This window comes from Scomber scombrus, chromosome 14 (assembly GCF_963691925.1).
Source record: "Scomber scombrus chromosome 14, fScoSco1.1, whole genome shotgun sequence".
Taxonomy (NCBI): Eukaryota; Metazoa; Chordata; class Actinopteri; order Scombriformes; family Scombridae; genus Scomber; species Scomber scombrus.
In genome coordinates, this window is record NC_084983.1 from 11683112 (window position 1) to 11702175 (window position 19064).

The 19064-nt window shown below is 37.4% G+C and overlaps 1 protein-coding gene across 1 annotated transcript; it reads left to right on the top strand.

Annotated features, from left to right (window-relative positions):
* Positions 1 to 6501: 6501 nt before the first annotated feature.
* il13ra2 (interleukin 13 receptor, alpha 2) lies at positions 6502 to 18313 on the top strand. The gene is made up of 10 exons (XM_062433370.1): positions 6502 to 6592; positions 6818 to 6928; positions 7385 to 7536; positions 9670 to 9826; positions 9955 to 10075; positions 10881 to 11065; positions 11235 to 11389; positions 11949 to 12093; positions 17259 to 17376; positions 17472 to 18313. The coding sequence occupies exons 2-10, from the start codon at positions 6838 to 6840 to the stop codon at positions 17551 to 17553; spliced, it is 1206 nt and encodes a 401-aa protein (XP_062289354.1). The 5' UTR covers positions 6502 to 6592; positions 6818 to 6837; the 3' UTR covers positions 17554 to 18313.
* Positions 18314 to 19064: the final 751 nt, after the last annotated feature.

Below are 19064 nucleotides of genomic sequence, written 5' to 3' on the forward strand. Positions count from 1 at the left end.
TGATTTTGTATCATCATATTCCGTGGAATAGATATCACAAATGATTGAGGGCTTCCAGTTAAATGCTTGTGTGAGTGTTCAGATCACAGAGTCTCATGTCACACCTGTTTCTTATCTTAGAACTCTGAACTGTCTCCCTCCACAAACACCTATTTCCATTACAGTTTTTTCTGCCGCTGCACACAGGTCATCCTTTTAAGGAATGGACATTGCAACAAGAGCTTACATCTGCATCATCTGCATCTTAGAGCAGCATTTATCTTGATGTAAAATGATTGTTTATTATGCAACACTAGCAGATGCAACAAGCTGAAAAATAATGTGACTGCAGTACACAATTATACTTACCATGTTTGCATTGGAGAAGCTGGTGCGCTATATCTCAGCTACAAAAGTCACACAGGCAAGACAGTATCAGTGATGTAACCAATGGGTAACCTACCTCAGGTTTGCTATGTCAAATACCGGGATGTTAAAAAAGTTAAAAATAGATGCAGATGCTCAAAATGTCTGGCCACAATGTAGTGTATGTTTACCGTTGCTGACTCATAATTTGATACTGCACACATTCAATCGTGTTTTGGCATCAAATGATTTGAAAGGTGAAAAGAGACAAGTACAATTTGGAGGTTAACCATTTGATTCATTTGAATTTTGGCAGTGTTCGAATAGGCTTTATTGAGGCACGAAAGAGGCAGGAAGTCAAAACACCAATAAAACTTTTTTTTGTGGCTTAATCATCACATGTGGTTACCACTGTGGTTTTTAAAGGGAATAGATTACATTTTAAAGTGTTTGTGAATTGTAGGGTGAGAAAACGCTGCCACAAACAGCTTGAAATGTTCACTTGTTGTGAAAGAGGGCAAACCATCTCAAGCTTTGCAATCTGTTAAAGCAAAAATGTAGCTAGCATTCAAACCATCACACACCCTAAAATCTTGTTGTCCTGTAATGGTGTTTATGTAGGACACTTTTGAAGCTTTCTTTTTTATTTATGTTCAGTATAACACACCCGGTATACATACATGTTTTCATTTTCGGTGAATTTCATGCAGCTTATTTAATTTTTGATCTTGTTTTTAATCATTTTATACTTGCCATTCATTACTTCACTGATTCACCCACATGCTATTACATGCATGCTGGAGCTAATTATGTGTTGCCAGTGCTGGTACCTGAAAGCTATACTTAATTAAAAGTACAGTAAGTATCTGATATTCTGAGAATTTAATCTGGCTCCTCTTGGATTGAAGACTAGTCATGTTATGCTAAATAGCCTGTGACTGCCCGTTGAGTCAGGCAGAGACGTGTTCACCTTCACAGACAGCTTGCATACTGCTGGGAAAGGTTTCAGTAAGTCCATGTGATTTGTTGAACAGGCCAAGTATCTGTCCAGTTGTCTGGAGCTGTCTTGAACTTGAGACAACTGCAGGGCAGAGAAGAAGTCATCTTCATCAGATGAGCAGGACCTAGTGGCATCACCTAGCTGCAGGGTGCTGCTGCTTGATGTAGTCCAATCCTGAAATATGAAGGACATATGAGGTTGAAAATATAAATAGGACTTATACAATTTTAACCAACATGTCAAGACCCCAACATAATGTTTTATACTAGTTTTATTTTAATCTGAGGTTTATAAATTGAGTTTCCTGCGCTATCCATGCATCCCTAATTAATTTGTGAATGTGCCAATATTGCAAAGTGTCAAAATGCACACTCATACCCTTATTTTTCACTCTGCCCATGTTGTCTTACCCATTCTGGTCGTGGCATCATCCTTTGTCCAAGTCAACCCAGGGTCTCCTGACATGTGGCAAAAACATCTTTATTTCCACTTGTAGAGCATCCCCCAACAGCTTGCAGTACTTCCGTGACACCTTGACTCAGTCAGGTGTAATGGTCAGCAGGTTGATTTTTAGAAGTAGCTACCACATCTAGATATATTTGCTTCTGCTTGCAGGATGTTGGTTGCTGGGCGACTGAGCTCATGGCAGTGGCATACTCTGTGTGGAATGCAAGTGCAGCTGGATTAAACCAGGAATGAAAACAAAAACAACACTATATAACCATTTCATTAGATTCTACAAATTGCTGGATGAGTAATTAAATAAAATGGACTGAATGGATGATAGGTGGAACATGAGATACAATATGAAATTAAGTGAGTGATTATGTGTTAGTGTTGTGTTATGTACATGCAATTCTTTTTCAATCTAGAAATCCACGCGTTAAATTTGTATCATTTCACTTCCCCGTACTTCTTTTTTCTTCTGCGTGTAAACACAAAGCTGTAGATGTGGTTGAAAACAAAAATAACACCATTTTATAACACTATAGTATATAACCATTTCATTAGATTCCACAAATTGCTGGATGGGTCATTAACATTAAAGTGACCAATGATAGTTGGAAGATGGGATACAATGAATAACAGTTGTTGGTGCTCAATAAAGGGTGGGGAAACAAGTCTAGAGACATTCAAGACATTATGTTATGTTAACGAATGATAAAACAACAAAACATACATAACTGTTACTAACATTGGAACCAGATGACTTTGATGGCTCCCTCTCCCTTTCCACTGCCAGGAACAAGTAGTTCCACCTGGTAGCTTTCAGGCCCAGTAACTGGAAGGAGCATGCATCTTTTTCTTCATTTCTTCATTAACGGTACAGTTTCTTGTGATAAGGACAGCACTGGTGCTATGGGAGGTGGAACTCAAAACCATCATCTTCTTTTAGAAGGGCCGACATGTCAAAAACTCAACCTCGTCCCCCACACTTGACCCTCTTCATCCTCTCCTGGTTGAGATGAATCACCATCACTTTTGGCTGCATTATTGTCGTCATCTTCTCCAAAAACTTTGAAAGGTTTTATGAGGTTAGAGCCGTTGTCTGTTGTTCTTCTCAGAATGTTCCCCTGAACACAATGGATGTGATTCAGGGCACTTGCCAAGACTTCAAATGTGTGTCAGGGTCAATCCTTCTGACAGAATAGCAATTGTTGGTGGTGGCAATATGGTCAACTCCCTTCATGGGAACCTTTCTCCTTCTTCAATCCCTTGTAGGCCTCATCAGTTATGGGCTGCAGAGTCAACTAGACAGCAGTTCCTTCACAAAATCTCTAAATGGTTCTTGTTCAGTAGCACTGAATGACTCGATCTCCTGGACCACATACTTCATGATTCATTGAAAAATTGTTATGGTGTGGAAATAATGGGTTTCAGAGTTCAGTGGAACCGTTCTCGCATTGTGTTTGAAAGGGCCCTTAGGCTACCGAATTTCTTTCAATAACAAAGATACTTTGGGGAAATGAATCAGAGTAAAAGTAGACATTTCATTTGGGAAATGTAGTAGTAAATTTGAAACTCAAGTAAAGTACAAATACTCCCAAAAAATGGAGCGTCAACCTGGCAGATAATTTTCTAAAGCTAATTTTCGTAATAATAAATCAACTGCAATTATCCACTGTATAACATCATGTATATTTTCTGTCATCCAGCTTATTCACATCTGTAACTCATCCACGCTGGATGTTACTCGTGTTTGTCATCTCATCCCAAAAAAATACTGAAACAGTGAGTCATGCCTAAATACAACACTGCCGAGAAAATTCTTCTTCATGTATATAAGCTTTTTGTATTTTAAAACAAGTCAAATGCATGCAAGAACACAGAATGACCGAAGCTGAACCTCTGTACATATCATCTGTATAAATTCCAGGGATTTCTTAAAAAAACAAAAACATGGTCAATATAAAATAAAGTGAAATTCTTTGCAGCTCAGTTTCTCTTCTCTTTATTTCTCTTCACTTCTTTATTTTTATTTGTTGATGTGCCACCTCATGTCTGCTGCTGCTGCTGCAGTATTTTTTTGTGGGAATGCAGCGGTTCACCAAGTGAATGACTGGTAATAGTGACTAATATAGGATTGCTTTTCTTAGAAGTGTGTTTATAAAGTCAGTGTGCAAGATAAAACAGATTGTAGGAATGTTTTCTTGTCAGTTGTGATGAAGAGGTTGGATTAGGGCACTTTTTCTTTTAATTCATAGTCTTCAGTAAAAAAACAAGCACACACATGCTTAAAATCCTTGGTTACTGCTGCTATTTTTCTCTGTCAAGGGCGTAGGCTTGGTTTTAACTTTGGTTGGGACAGTTTTTGTCGGACGGCCAAAATAATTGTGTATGTGCACTTTCTCTCTCTCTCTCTCTCTCTCTCTCTCTCTCTCTCTCTCTCTCTCTCTCTCTCTCTCTCTCGCTCTTTTTCTCTTTCATATGACCCTAATTCTGCAAAATGTTTACTTTTTTTATGTCTTTGTACTTTGTTTCTGTCATTTAGATTTTTTGCTTCCTGAATCATTCCCTGGCCACCAGGCTGTCCTCCCAAACTCTTATGAGAGCCTCATCAGCTTCAGAAACCTGTCTGCAAATCTGCTTATGTTGGTATTTGGTTTTAGTTGTTGCCCGTTACCTGAACCGTGACACGTTTGATTATCTCTATGATTGACCACACACACACACACACACACACACACACACACACACACACACACACACACACACACACACACACACACACAGACACACACATACACACACACACACACACACGGTATATCCTTTACCAACATTAAATGATGAGGACATAGAAAAATACACTGTCTTTTTCAGCAGCATCAGCAACTAGCCTGTTATTGTAGCACACTCAATCAAAATAAATCACTGTCTTAAAAGCAACAATCAGCAGTTAGTCAATCAGAATTCAAACCACTGAAACAAAACACAGATATTTGCTCCCTGATATAACATATTTATGCTTAATTAACTTGTGGTCTGGAGATAGTGTGCTGGCTGTACTTTCTTTTGTTGCACTTACTTAGTTATTATTTGATTAGTGTGACTAGAAGTCCTAAGATGAATGTTTATTTTCTTTTTAAAAAAATACTTAATTTGACCATAAATTAAGAATTGTTGTATTCTTTGGTGTTTTGTATGCTTTACACTTCAGTTCAGCAAGTAGAGTGCAAAACACTTTGATATATTGATATTTTAATATAATGATATACAGTTTAAATCTGTGAGAAAACATAAAATAGACTTGTGCTGCACTGCTGTTTTTTACCAAAGACAAAAAGATGAACAGAGCATGACTCATCAGTTCATCAGTTCATAAGTTTGCCAAGATGTTACCTCATATGAAAAAAAAAACAAAAAAAACTGTTGTGAAGGTGCATTCAGGCATTTCTTTTCAACCAACGTGAAAAGTTGGGTAACACCATCACACTGTCATATTTGATGTATATTTGCATCAAAGTGTTGGTCAGTAACTGATAAATACATCACATTCATACATTTGTCCCACACATTCATAAATCCACAGATTTGGCCCCTAAATTGGGATCACACAGTATCCACTATATGGCAGTGACCCACATTCTAAACTCTGGCCCATAAAATATCCTTAGCTAATCTGTTGATTATTTTCTTAAATAATCAAGAAGGTCTATGGTCTATGAAATGTTAGAAAACTGTGAACAACATTTAACATTGTTTCACAAAGCCCTAAGTGTTACTTCAGATGTCTTGTTTTTTCTTGACCAACCAATCCCTGTTCAAAATAAATTCAGTTTTCCATAAGAGAGGAAGAAAGAAACCAGAAAATATAAATCAAATGAAATGTTCACATCTAAGAATCTGGAACAAAAGAGTCTTTGTTTTTCTTTTTGTTGATGTGGTTTGTGGTTTTTGGTTTTGTTTTTCTTTCTTTTTTGATCACCCGAATTGTGGGCTATAAATATTCTGTCTGATTTAATCAGGTAATCATTGCAGGTCCAGTCAAGTTCAAGACACTCTCCACAATCCTGGCTAGGAAGCTGAGGGATCATGTCCTTGTTGCTGCAGCCATGAAATTGTGTTTTGTTTTGGGGCAGGTGATACATTACCTGTGTTGATTATGGTGTATAAAATGATACACGTGTTTGTATATTATTGTTCCCTGGGCAACGGTGGAAATTGCTAATAATACACAGGCATAGTGCAAGTAAACTGGCCCCACTGTTTGGAGGTTTTAAACCCACTGCATCACTAACCAGTGCAACCAGACGTGCTCTGTTTCAACATTGAAAACGTGATAACCAAGGACAGTTACCAGTATAATTACATCATTGAATGATTTTATAAAAAAATATTGACATCATTTCTTATAGGCGTGTGACATGAAATCTTTTTTTTTTTTTTTTTTTTAAATGTTATCTTTATTGTACAAGAGACCAGCGTTTAAGAATTTAAGTGGAATTTAGAGATAGGACAAGAACCAACATCACAACTACAAATGAAATTGATGAAAAGATACAGTCGCTTCCCTCTTTATCTCTTCGTAAAAAGAAAAAAACCCTCTATATACACGGAATGATTACTCACCGATTGGCTTAGACTTCTTGTTATTCAAAATTACCGAGAAGCAGACACTCCCGAAAAAGTGTATCACTCATCTCTATCACGGGCACTTGTAGTTTATGAAATCCCACCCACACTGTCAGTCTAGTGAACTCTGGTAAGCCTGCCACAGCAGAAACACGCTCCCTCTCGTCTAACGTAAGTCTGACAGTTTCATGTGTTCTTTCATTTCATTTCATTTTTTAACACCAGGGAAAAGTCAAACTTAATGTTTTTTTGCTGTTTTTTTGCAATGTTTTTTCAAAGTTATTATTATATTAGATTTGATGTAAGTTACAGGGTGCTCTCCGTGCGGTTCTGAATGTAGGCGAAACATTGTTAGTTTTGTTGTCATTGTAACAGCGTCTGCATTTGCCTTTTCAGTCTCGGTTATAGTCGCGCTTATGGCGAGTTATTCCTGGTTATCTCACCATGCTGCTCTGATGCTGCTCTTAATTAACTGGAGGGAGGGGATGCATTGCATTGGACTTTCAGGTTGGTCTACCTTTGTTCACTTAATGTTCACCTTATCAATTGCATGCCATTCTCGGCTTGTGTATCCTTGGCTCACTTTCATTAATCTTAAACGGAAACGAGGCTAAATGTTTCCATGTGGTCTGTGGAGACAATGTGTTTGCCACTCAATGTGTGAATTCTTCCCTACAGGCAGGAAATAAACAGATACATTATGTCAGCATAGACAAGAAACGAGATGTGTTAGTTGGCAAATAAACGTGATTTTCCTCAAACAAAGACACATGATGAGAAGTTTTACCCTTAGGGCCTACAGTAATCCAATATGCATTTTAAATTGTCGCAGATTCAAATGGTCTATTAAATGTAGTTGATTATCTGATGAGGGTGAATGTCTAAACTAAGACTGAACATTAAAATTCATGTTAAAAGTTATTTTGGATTCTGATCCAATCCCTGTTAATTCATATTTTGCAGTTGATCCTCCTGGGGACCTTGCAGTATTAGATCCTGGTCATCTTGGATATTTGGAGATTACATGGAGCCCCCCAGCCAGCTTGATCAACAGGGCAGAGTGCCCAAAACTGTATCAGCTGGAGTACTTCAACACATATGAAAACAGCTGGACTGTAAGTGCTTATAATCATTATGTAATTAACATAATCAGTTATTCTAATGGAGGTAATTAATGGTGGTATTGTCATGCCATCACCACAGATCATATGTGTGCTATATGAGATCCAGGATGGATGGATTTTGATGTCTTTGTGGAATCTGCTTCAAACGACCCTAAATCATTTACATCTAAATTATATCACAGAAATCTGCAGCTTTGGATGATTTATTGCATTCCTGTTAATATGTGGTTATAATGTGGAATCGTTAAAGGAGATTTGTTCTTTAGAAACTTTAGCTTTAGTCCTTGATCTGTCTGGAATTATTAATACCTGTTAGGGTTTCGCTCTTAGGACCAAATAAGCAGAACACAGCCATGGATAAGCCAACTCGGTGCAAACAGAGTTTATTGACAGTTTGGGTTTGAGTGTAGATTCCGATTTATGCTGGAGTGGATGTCGGAGAATGGGACCAGGAACCTTGAACAGGATTAGATGGCTGGCTGGGTGTAGCAGGAGGGCGAATGGGCAGGTAAGGTGAATCTGAAGCAGAGGCAAACAGGAGTTAAACAGAGGTCTTCCAAAACAACAGTAATACTAAGGCAAGTATATTTAGGTTCAACCAAACTGTGTACCACATGGGTAAACAGACGATCTGGCGATGAATGGGATGAAGAACCGGCCTTAAATACTGCAGCAGCTTGTTGAGATGATGAGGTGATTGAGGCCAGGTGCGGAGAAAAACAGGCAAGGGAGGAACCAGGGAGGCCACACCCAGGCACACACACAGAGAGACAAAACACAAAGGGGAGAGGAGAGACAATGCAGATTCCCTAACAATACCTGCAGGTGCAGCACTCCAGTGCCCCTAATTAGAGTGACAAACTGCCACAGATTCATTTCTGTAGGCTAATTCCCAAGAGCTATTTATCTTTTGACCTCTTAATAGAGGTATTAATATGTCATGAAAGTATATTTTGTCTGGAAAAGAACAAGTTTATAAGGCTTCAATTTTACACACCTTGGACGCTTGTTGATACTTGAAGAATATTTCATGAAAGACGTTCAACTCTAAAAAAAGCCTTTTTTATCAGGGTTGAACTATTGAACTATTTTAATAGTTCAATAGGGGTGTGTGTGGGGGGGTGGGGGGGGCTGTACTCACACTAGGCAATCGTTAAAGTAAGTCATTTGGCGACTTCTAAGTCATTAAACTAAGTCTTACTTTTACTGGAGTAAAGAGTTGAATCAGTACGTCTTTTTTACACAAATATCTAGTACTGCATACTACACAGGCATGACTCAGAAGAACAAGCTTGCACTTTTTAATCATAGTGCGTTGTGTTAATTGATCGGCTGTGTTGTGTTTTACTGGCGCACAGCACGCGAAAACACACCTGTCCATGTTTTATGAGAGTAAACTGTCTGCCTATGTTTTTGCGAAACGCATGTGTCGGAGGCAACAGTAATTGAGTACACTTGGGTTAATGTGAGTGCGGGCCAGCGGGGGACAGGGGAGGGGGGACATCCATTCTTCAGCACGGTACAGAACAACTGGCCCTAGTGGGAGTGCGCCCTAACAGATGTGTTTCCAAGGTATGCGGGTAAGATCAACAGTGTCAGTGCGTCACTTTTTTATTATCATCGGTTATAATATCTGTGTCTATCCTGATGATGACGATGATGAGGGTGATGATGTACGTGTGGACAACTATGATTGTACATGAAATCTTCTTCCTTCACAGTCTTAAGCAATCAAAGGAGTTTTAACTGGAGGTGTTTGAAATAAAGTATAAAAATATAGCAGCAGACTTACTGAAAATGAATCAAATTTTTCTCAGTCGTCTCAGCCCAGTCCAGTCTCAATTTAATGTATAGAACATTTTTTTGTTGGCAAGATAGACCCAGTTTCACATATTTGAATGCTTCAGGATATGATCTTATCAGGTTAACAACTGAGGCATTACTGTCTGATGATAAGGATAAGCACAGTGTCAGAGTCAGTTTCTCAGAGCGAATTATGTCATGGAAATGTTAGTTTAGAATACTATGGAGTGTCATGAGTCACTATGTTGATAGTTTAGTTTGTAAATTCACTGACATGTAAACTGTGATGTGAATAATGGGGTTGTGTTTCTGGATTGACAGGTCATCAGGACAGTTAGGAGGACATACACGGCCCAGTTTGATCTGATGAAAGATGTTAGAGTGAGAGTATACACCTTACTGAGTGGACCCTGCACCAATGGCACTTTGGTCAAGAGCACAAGCTACATTGAACTGGTGCAGAAATCTCCCAGTACAGGTCTGTCCTGAATTTTTTATACATCATGTGTAGCTAAAAAATCAAAATGAAATATTAATAAGATCCAGGATGTTTAGGAAAATGTATGAATTGATGCTGATTTGTTTTATTCACCCTTCTGCTTCTAGGCCTTGTGGGTACCGCAGTCAAAGATTTTGTCTGCGTGTTCCATAACATGGAGTACGTGACGTGCAACTGGGGGGGAGGCCCAAAAATGCCAGCCAACTCACAGCAAACTCTATATTTCTGGTACGTTACATGTCCAACAAAAACAACTTGCAGCCCAGCCAACAGAGGTCAGTCGGTCCACCACTTTGGTCCAGGGGAAATAATGATCAAACAACAAACAGTTAAGGGTATCTCCACTACCACTGGATGGATTCCTGTGAAATTTTACACTGACATTTATGGTTCCCTGAGGATGAGCTGCAGTGTCTTTGGTTATTCCTAGTGAAATGATGGATTGCAATGGAATGTTCACGCTCCCTACTGGATGAATTTTAATCAGTTGGGCAGCTGACTGACTTTTCACGAGCAGCACCAAATTTCACTCACTGCAACTGGTTTATTACCAAATAACTACAAAACTAACTACATTCCGGTGCGCAGGTGGTTGAGTGGTTAAAGCGCATGCCACATTTATTACACAATTAATAGGCACCTGAAAGCCTAGAGGAAATTCTGATGAAAGTTTCACACAGAAATGTGTCAGCAGTTTTTCTTATTACAATTATTTCAATCTCTCTTATAATCATTGCTACCAAACTATAACCAACACAAGTATGTAAATACATAGTGCTGCAAATATAGCTCAGTGATGTTTGGAAGTCAGCGTTGTGTTTACGACTTCATTATCATCAGGAACACAGTGGTCTTGTTATCTGTGGCAGAGAGTGTTGTTTAATCTGTCCTATCTGTTCTAATCTGAAATTGTGAGCACCAAAAAATGACTGTAAATATACAGGCAATCTGACCAACTCAGAGCAAAATTATGTTGATGAATAGACAGAACCCTTATAAAGAGTTTGTTGTCTGATGTCTCTTCCCCATGCAGGCACAAGGAGCTGGGACAAACACAGGAATGCCCAAAATATACCATTTCAAACGGAGTCAGAAGTGGCTGCAACTTCACAGGGACATTTTTCCCAGATTTTACTGATATCAACTTCTGTGTAAATGGCTCCTCTCCTGAAGGGCCCCTGAAACCAACATACATCTCCCTGCAAATCCAAAACCAGGGTATATACATATTTGCCTTCTGGTGTTGTACAACCTTAAAATGCACTTTCACTGCTGTGAGGCCCCCGTGTTTTGACTCTGTGTTTAGGGCCAATATCTGTCAAAATATGTTGTGTGTTTTCTTGTCAGAATCTGTAATCTGTTCCTCTCTGTTTTAATGGTTATATAGTGATGCCCGCAACCACACAGAAGCTGCATCTGCAAACAGGTCCCAATGCGCAGCTGGAGGTACACTGGGAGCGTCCTGCGGGTAGGGTTCCTGGAAACTGCTTAGAATGGGAGGTGAAACACAATCAAGAGCGACCTGATGGAAAAACATCAACGGTATGGTTTACCTCATTTTTTTCTGTCAACAAACCACCAGCCAGCTAGATCCATTTTCTCATGGGTTATGTAGCTTTCTTGTTGAAATGGGCTTTAACAGATGCAAAGCATTGCAGAGCCAGCTGCAGAAAGCTGGATTAGGCTGCTGTGAGAGTTATATAGTCGCTGAGGTTACTTCAAAGAATATTGAAAATGTCTAACTGCAGGAGCATCTTTTAACACATCTCATTATTTTTTCATTTTACTTTCTTATTTCTGAGAAAATTTTAATTTCATTACCTAATCTGGTTAGCAGCCATTTGCTTTATTCCATTTGAGATGATTTATTAATACTCCACTTCTCAAAGTGCCGAGTGTAATTATTACATAAATTAGAATATCAAAAAGATATGAGGTATATTCTGAATACCATAACATCTAATATTTCTTCTCAGGTTTATAATGCAAAACAGTGAATTTTTACAGTGCAGTGTTGAGCCTTAAATATATTTAGATCAACTATATAAACAAGCTAATTTATGGACTTAACTTATTTCTCTATTGATTTTTTTATTGACAGCAGCAGATAACCAAAAAGACGATCCTGACTCTGCCCTCTGTCCATGACAAGCAGAGAAACTGCTTCAGGGTTCGTTCCAGGTTGCATAAGTATTGTGTACAGAGAAGCTTTTGGAGCAACTGGAGTCATGAGATATGCCATCCAGGTAATGTTCCAGTATATTGTCAAATAACATTACAATAAAAAAACACCAGAATTGTCTAGTCATAATAATATCCATCACAAAAACAACCTGAAAAAAAAATCATAATATTGAATCAGTTAACCAGAGTCAATAAAAGGTTACCAATATAGACATCCAGTCTATTCCCACGAGATTGTTCCCCATTCACTAGATGATATTTGTAGCAAGGTGTCGCAAATATAGACATTTTAAAAACTGTTACATAAAGTCGTCATTGAATTGTGGGTTTAAATTCGTCAGCAGTCGTATTATTTGCAAACTAAGCAATATAGGCGTTTCTATTTAAAGCTACAACGACAAGACCTCTCAAGTCAGACTAACTTTGTGGATTCCTAGCTGGAAGAGTCTGATGTCATCATCAAAGTGTGAGTTTCATTTTTTTATTGCATCCTTATAACATCCTGAAATTGTATCTTTCTATTCTTCTGGTAACTTTAATTTGGTCTTTTCTCCATATCACTCCATAATTTGTGCTAATTCGTTAATCTGTTTTTCACAGATGTAAGGACACATATGGTCCCTAATGAGAAGCATGCACACTGTGACATTTCATCACCCAAGAATGTACAAGTCTTTTATATGATTTACAAATGTGTACAAATACATCATGAACTAAAGATACCATTACTGAAGGTATTTAATGTAGCACAATGACTTAAATGTCTAGATGAGAAAAAGTGGGCATTTTTTTGTTGAAGAAACATTTGTGACATAACTTTAATTTTGAATGTACAGTTGGTAGGAATATTGTCTTGACAACTGTAATTAAGTTTTTTCTGAGAATGTAGCAGTACCAGTTGATTTCTGGATGATGATAAAGCTGCCAGTTGTGTTCTGCTGTGTGCTCTGTACTTTATGGTTACTTGTAGGCAACAGCATTCAAATGTGTTGTACAGAGAGTGGGAGGAAGCACCGTCAGCATGGGCCAAGCAGATGATTTTTGCTTCCCAGGAGGCAAATGTCCAGAAATATTGAAAAAATTCTTTAGGGATTTGTTTTGAGGTTTATTGTTTCATTATTTGCCAAATGTCTTGCCATTTGAATTATACTTGCCAGACTTCACTCACTGTTAAAAGTCCTGTTTCTAGTAATACTGAAGAAAGTATTCGTAGTTTCAAGTTGATTAATGTTCATTCTGCACTGAAGCATCACATTTTCACAGAATAAAAACTTTGATCAAACTCAATGCTGGTGTGAGTTTCCTTAATTATACATGACACAAGGATGACACAAGGATCCACTCTGTATATAAATAATATTTATTTTCCACTGCAATATCCATATTTATGCTGATGATGCCATCTTGAGTACCATTAGCACACTGCAACCAGGCCTTCTCCAGGTTAAATTCTATTGTTTGGGACTCCAGACTTATTGTATTAATTTAAATCTTGGTCTTTACTCCAAAAAGACAACATTTTGAATTTGCATTCCACCAGAGCACTGAGAATTTATACCCCTACTCTGATCTGTGCTCTTCCTGGAAATGTAATAGATAAAGTGTAGCTCTAGCAGATAAAATAGCAGAAAATATTGCAGAAAAATCACAAACAAAAGTCTCAATGAAAAAAAAATCTGATTGGATTCTTAAAGAATATAGCAATTTTTCTCCTTTAATAACAGAAAAAAGATTATACAATCCACTATACTATTTATACTGAAATATGCTACACAAAGAAGATACACTGATGCTGCTGCCACCACCACCCTTAAACCACTGCACACCACAGTGCCACTTAATTACTGGACAACAAGTACACTCACCACTTTGAGATCTATGAAAAGGTTGGAAAAGTCATTGTGTTTTCATTCATAAGGCCATGTTATCTAATTTGCAGAGTTTCCCATACCAGCTCTGAACTGAACTGATGAAGACTGGTTTCTGATACTGTACACCTCAGTCACTCCGCTGTGGGACTTTAAAGTTCTACTTGCTAATATTTTAAGTAATATAGGTGACTTAATATGACTTCCTGATATAATCAATCTTTTTTTTTTTAACATTCTTTTTATTTCTGTTCAGTTTGGACATTACAATTTGAACATATCTGAGACATTTTTTACATTAAATGTAGTAATCGACACACAATAACAAAACATCACAAAAAAAAAAAAAAAACAAGACACAAAAAACAGTGTAACGTATAATGAGACAGTCAGACAAATAGACAAATAGAGACAAAACAATAACAATGAACCCAATAAAAATAATAATAATAAAAAAATAAAAAATAAAATAAATAAATAAATAATAATAATAATAATAACAAAAATAAATAAATAAACAAAAAGAAAAAAGAAAAAAAGGGGGGTATCACATTAAGGGAGGGGGTGACCACTTATTAAAGGCTGTTATTATTATCACTAGTTTCAACCTTATGCTGTGGAGTATACTTATTCTCTACTTATTCTAAGGTGAGAGTGGTGTGTGTCTTGATACAGTCCAGAAAAGGTCCCCATGTTTTACTGTAGCTTTGTTTTGCTGATCCTTTCAAAGAATATCTTATTTTTTCAAGTTTGAGGAAGTAAAGAACATCCTTGATCCAATGTGTAAATGTTGGGGGTTTACAATCTTTCCATTTGATCAAAATCAGTCGCCTGGCCAGGAGCGCTAAGAAAGCAACACTATTTGATTGTGCCCTAGTTAGACCCAAATGATCAGGTACCACCCCAAATAACCCCACCAAAGGACATGGTGAGATTGGCCGTCCTAGGAAGTCTGAAATTATGTCAAGGATGGATGTCCAATACTGAGCTAGTTTTGTGCAAGACCAGAACATGTGGGTATGTGATGCTGGATTGCACTTACATTGATCACATAATGGGTCTACATCAGGAAACCTTCTAGAAAGTCTGACTTTGGTCCAGTGGACACGGTGCAAAACCTTGAATTGTAAGAACCCATGTCTGGCACAGATTGATGAACTATGAACTCTGCCCAGGGCAGTCTCCCATGATTCTTCAGAAATCGATTCCCCAAGTTCACCTTCCCACTGAGATTTTAAGTCAGAAATGTTGGAGGGTGAAAATGCCATCAGCATTCCATAAGAGGCCGATATAATACCTTTGAATGACAAAGGCCTATATAATATATGGTCGTAAGAGGTACTAGAAGGTTGTCTTGGAAATATTGGAGAGATATTCCTAATGAAGTTACGGATTTGAAGAAAGCGAAAGAAATGAGTTCTAGGGATATTAAAGGTATCACACAGATATTGGAAAGAGACAAAAGTGCCGTTGAAATATAAATCTTGAAATTGCTTAATGCCTGCATTGTGCCATATAAGGAAAGCTTTATCCATAACAGATGGTTTAAAATAATGATTGCCATAGATGGGGGACTTAAATGAAATGGACTGCCAACCAAAATGTCTCCTTATCTGAGTCCATATTTTCAGAGACGTTTTCACTAGCAAATTTGTTGTGTGAGCTGCGTACGATAATGAGAGAGGTGCATATACAAGAGTTGCCAATGAGGATTGTTTACATGACTTAGACTCAATAGACTGCCAAGAAAGTGCATCAGCACCAGGGTCTTCATATAGCCAATGCAACATGGGACGGATGTTACATGCCCAGTAGTAGGATTGGAAATCTGGAAGAGCCATGCCACCAGAACACTTCGGCTGTGTCAAAAGACTTTTTCTAGCTCTGGCAGGTTTATGATTCCAAATGAATGATGAGAAAATACTGTCCAGATTACGAAAAAAAGACTTTGGAATAAAAACAGGAATATTTTGAAACAAATATGTAAATTTTGGGAGTATAGACATTTTTATTGAATTAATTCGTCCTGCTACTGATAGAGGAAGTTGGGTCCAACGTTTTAAGAGCTGTTCAACTCTTGTCATGAGAGAAGGAAAGTTTTGAAAATTTGTCTGGCACATTGATTCCAAGGTAAGTAAATTTAGAAGTGACTTTGAAAGGGGGGGTGTTGAATGATAATGAACGCGCTGCATCATTTACTGGGAAAAGCTCGCCCTTGGACAGAATAATCAATCTTAACATAATACAAAAATAAAGGTTCATTAAAGATGCTTGGAGGCAATGCATTTAGTTGAAGTTGCCTGATATGCATGTGCATTTTAATGGGTATTTAACATTTTTCGTATAAGTTAAATATCACATCCAGTGTCCACTATGTATCGCTAGAGAACACCCACTGATATTACGCCACGTTGCTGCATATGATGTGCAGACCACACCATGTAAATTTCATGTAAATCGGATGATATTTATCATGTAAGGCTGACTTCCTATTGTCAGTAGGTGGTGCTGTTACTATGACTCAATATAGACATGTAGATGTACCCATGCCTGGACTTACCAAGCACTATACATCTGGGGCAAGTGTTTCATGTTTTGGGCAAAGTTGATTAGCATGATACATCAAGGGTGTTCCATGAACACTCAAAAGCTTTGCAATTTAGTATCAGAAAGGTCTTTAAATGTCACCTACTGAATTTGAAGTCACTCTGGTTAATTCTCTAAGAGGAGTTTTTTTTTAAAGTATAATGTCTGTCAATGGCTTCACTTGCACAGGAAATTCAAAATAGCTGACTTCCTTTTGGACTTGGGGTATGGCTCCAAGAAGCTTTTTGTTAAGTCTGGGCATGATACTTCTGTCTACCAAATGTTGCACATGTGGGGTCTTTGAAATTTTCTAGTGGGACACTACAGAACTTTTCACCAGTTCTGACGTGTGTGCCAATTTTCAGGACTTTTTGGCCATAACTAAACAAAGCATCACACAGAGTTGAAATATAATTTGTTTTAGGTGTTTGAGGTTATGCAGTGTAACATGCAAATATTGGGGTCACATTTCTGGCTCTGTACTATGACTTTGATGTTACACTTTTGACCTTTAACTTTAAAGAGATTTGAGGATACACACCTCAAAACCACCAAATGTGTCCAAACTGCTTATAATTTTTGATAAATGTCCAAATAATTATTCATCGCCAGCTTTGCGTTGACATTGTATACATGCTAATTTGTTATGTAAATTTGAATTGTTTTTATAAGGTCTACTGATCAATAGTTTTGTGATGAAATGATATATAGTTTAAATAAACTGTAAAGAGACCTGACTTGATGTATTAATGTATGTGTGTGTGTTTTTTTAGAGGAGAAACAAACTTCTGCTGAACCCAGATGGGACATGGTTCCACTGTATGTATATACTGCTGTTGCCATCATTGCCATACTGGTTCTGTCACTGTGTGTGTGGGCAGCACTCAAAGTGTGAGTATGTGCATGAGCAACCAGACAATATAGAGAATAGTGTGCACATGCACATACACTGAGATATATAACTTACAAATGTGCTTCCTTTGCAGGAGATCAAGGCAAGTGAAGAAGCTAGACTCTCACACCACCTTTTTTGCCAAAAGTTCAGCTCTTTCAGTGGCAGAGACCTAAAAAGACAACAGAACCTGCAATTTTCATGTCTCTCAAAAGGCCCCACTCACAGATGTTTTATTTTTGCACTTTGCCTCTCTCATTTTTCAGGGTCCCTGATTGAAAATCACATAATGAAGCTTTTAAAAATGCCACATCGTCAACTGATTGTAAACTACTGGCTACTGTGGGTTATTTACACACACAAAAAGTCACACTTGTTACAACTTGTATTATTTGATGTTTGTTTTTGCCAAAACACTTGCCAACTGATTCAGTCAGAAGGAATTACTTTACCAATTACTGGTTTTGTGGGAATTAGTTTTTAATATTCCATTATTTGCCAGATCTCTTGCCAGTTGATGTTATCAACACAGGGTCATTTAATGTTAATGAGAAATTACTCTTTCTATGGAAGTCCATTTTACATTTTTGGTTTAACTGTTTACTTTTGGCCTCAACCCATGAAAGTTTGCTCAGAGAACAAATATTTTATTGCCATGTCTATGTCCATCATACAGGGATAACATGTACAATGGTGCTATGTCATTACTGCATGCTTCAACGCAGTGAAGTCCTACAATGAGTTTAAAATTATATTCAGTGGGATTTTTTTATGTAACAAGTTAATACAGAATCAAAGAGTGTTTCAATGCCACAGCGTCTTGCCAGTTTTAGCTATCTTTTTTTTTTTTTAACTCAACATGACTACAAAACTGTTTATGTAACTGTTTTTTTGTACAAACTATGCCAAAATGCCTCAATAACATGATATATTACACCAAACCCCCCCCCTACCCTGTATGAATTATATATTATATGCATTATATATTGTATATTTCACTGTACTAAATTCAGATGCTGACATTACTTTTTGTGAGCCCTATGCATCATGCAAAAGTGTCTTTTTCTTTTTTATCAGTACTCTAATGTTAAATTGAATGTTTCATGACATCCAGATACCAGAATATGTATCTGTTCCTAGTAACTTATAACAAACTATGGATAAAAATCCACAAAAAGGAGCTGAAATGCAGAAATGAATGTATAACATGTGACTTTCATGTTCTGATGTCCAGTGGGACTATTTTGAGCTCTTACTGAAGTGTGCAAATGTTTGTAGGGTCTGAGATGCAACACAACCTTCATAATGAAAATAATTTTAACCTACGCTTCAGCTGTTGTTGCTTAAAGTTGTTTTTTTCTGTCTCTCAATAAGAGATTTAAACCATGACAAATTTGTATTACTGTAATGATGCCTTTTATGTAAAGAAATGCAAGAATGTATGTTACACAGTTCATTTTTTTAATGGGAGTTTTGGGTGTATGGTGTACCTCACCTCATTATTACGTGTATTCACATGTAAAAATGAAAAATAGAAAAATCAAAAACAAAACATGCTACAATAAAAACATTGTATTTAGGCATTATATGCAATTTTTCTTTTAACAAAATGTTTAACAAGCCACTGGGCACAATCAGTGTTGTTCTGTTCTTTCATGTAATGGCCTATTTTGAAATAAAGTGTTTG